At 48.7% G+C, this 1,645-nt stretch overlaps 1 protein-coding gene across 1 annotated transcript; it reads left to right on the plus strand.

Moving 5' to 3' along the window:
• Positions 1 to 54: 54 nt before the first annotated feature.
• Positions 55 to 1,247, plus strand: ALS2CL (ALS2 C-terminal like). The gene is made up of 3 exons (XM_029964677.1): positions 55 to 362; positions 655 to 748; positions 1,086 to 1,247. The coding sequence occupies exons 1-3, from the start codon at positions 283 to 285 to the stop codon at positions 1,245 to 1,247; spliced, it is 336 nt and encodes a 111-aa protein (XP_029820537.1). The 5' UTR covers positions 55 to 282.
• The last annotated feature ends 398 nt before the right edge of the window (positions 1,248 to 1,645 follow it).

Below are 1,645 nucleotides of genomic sequence, written 5' to 3' on the forward strand. Positions count from 1 at the left end.
AGGCCCTGCCAGGGGCTCTCAGCTCTCCCTGGAGCCTTCTCTTCTCCAGGGGAACCCCCCCAGCTCTCCCAGCCTGGCTCCATCCCTGAGTTAATCCCAACCCTGGAGAACCTCCCCTATTTGAAGGTGAGGTCTGAAGTGATTAGAGGGGGATCCAGGAAATCCTAATGCCACGTTCCATTTTCCAGTCAGCTGGGCCTCAGGGAGTTCCCAGTGGAGAAGAGGTGGAAGGGAATCTATGACCAGTTCCTGGAATTCCTCCAGTCTGGCTGCAAGGAAGAAATGGAGGAGTCTTTCACAGGGTTCCACATCCAAACCAGCAAGGAGCTGAGGAAATCTCAGGAATATCTCTTCTGCCAAAGGTAGGAATATTCCAGGGCCTCGTTACCACAGAGGAATCCATTTAAATCAGGGTCTGATTGAAATCATGTTTTAAAGTCATGAACTTGAGCATTTTCCAGTTGTTCCTTCTCATGAAGCAGGAGGAGGGATTTTACCCCTCAATTTAAAGTTGTGCTGTTGAGGTTGAGTCTTACAAGTGAAAAATTCATTGCCCCTTTTGGAATCTACCTGTGATACCCACCTGGATTTATCCCAGAGCTTCCTTGTGGGAAGCTCACCTCTTTTCTCCTCCCTCACCTCTCATCCTTTCAGGGGGACTGAGGACATATCCTGGAAAATTGAAGATATCCTTGAAGAGCTTGTCCAGCACCAGGATCTGGAGTCAATACAAAGTTATTTAGAGAAGGTAAAAAGCTTAAAATAATCCAGGTTTGGCCACCAGACACGGACACAGGGCCGGGCAAATTGCTGTTAATTTGACAGCACATAAAACGTGGCCAGAGGCTTCAAGAACTTCCCTAAATTATGTCAAGAACAGGCTTGTCCCTCGTGCTCTTTGGCCACTCATTTTGTGCAGAGCTGTGGAGAAATCTTCCCTCTTGGTTCTCCAGCTGCTGGAAATGATGTCACCTCTGGGCTTGTCCTCCTTTGCTGCCAGGAGGAGGCTGGGGGGCCTTTTGGGGTGTTTTCCTCCACTGCTGGCAACGCTGACGTGTGGAATTGAATTTTCCTGCCTCCTGCAGGCATTGAAGTCCTCCCTGCACCCTCTGGGCAAGCTGCTGAAGGCCCTGACAGTGGCTTTCCAGGCAACATATTCCGGGATTGGGGCCAACAGGCACCTGCTGACCATGGCACAGGAGGAGGTCAAGTACTATGCCAAGAAAATTTGGGAATTCTACCGGTGAGTCGAGCGGGTTGAGTCCTTCCAATGGGGAGGAGAACGTTGGGATGGTGTTTACAGGGGATGTGCTTTAATCACAACATGTTTTTTTGGGGGGAGGTGCTTCAGAATGGTGTTAAATTAAGAGTTATTTGCAATAACTGAGGTCATATGGACCTGGAAAACCTTTATTATGGCTATTATGTGGTTATTATATGACCCAGGGGCTTATTGGGAATCTCAGCTGGGCTGTGGCAGATCAAGGAGCTGCTGCCCATAATAACACTTTATTTAGACAAATAGGAAGCAAAAAAACCTCCCTAAGAACTGAGGGCAGCAAAGTGTGTCAGGGCACACAGCAGGGGTGTGATATCCGTGTTTGAAGGAGAAATAGAATCCCAGAATGGTTTGGGTTGGAAGGGA

This window comes from Manacus vitellinus, unplaced genomic scaffold, assembly GCF_001715985.3.
Source record: "Manacus vitellinus isolate BGI_N305 unplaced genomic scaffold, ASM171598v3 scaffold_78_pilon, whole genome shotgun sequence".
Lineage (NCBI taxonomy): Eukaryota > Metazoa > Chordata > Aves > Passeriformes > Pipridae > Manacus > Manacus vitellinus.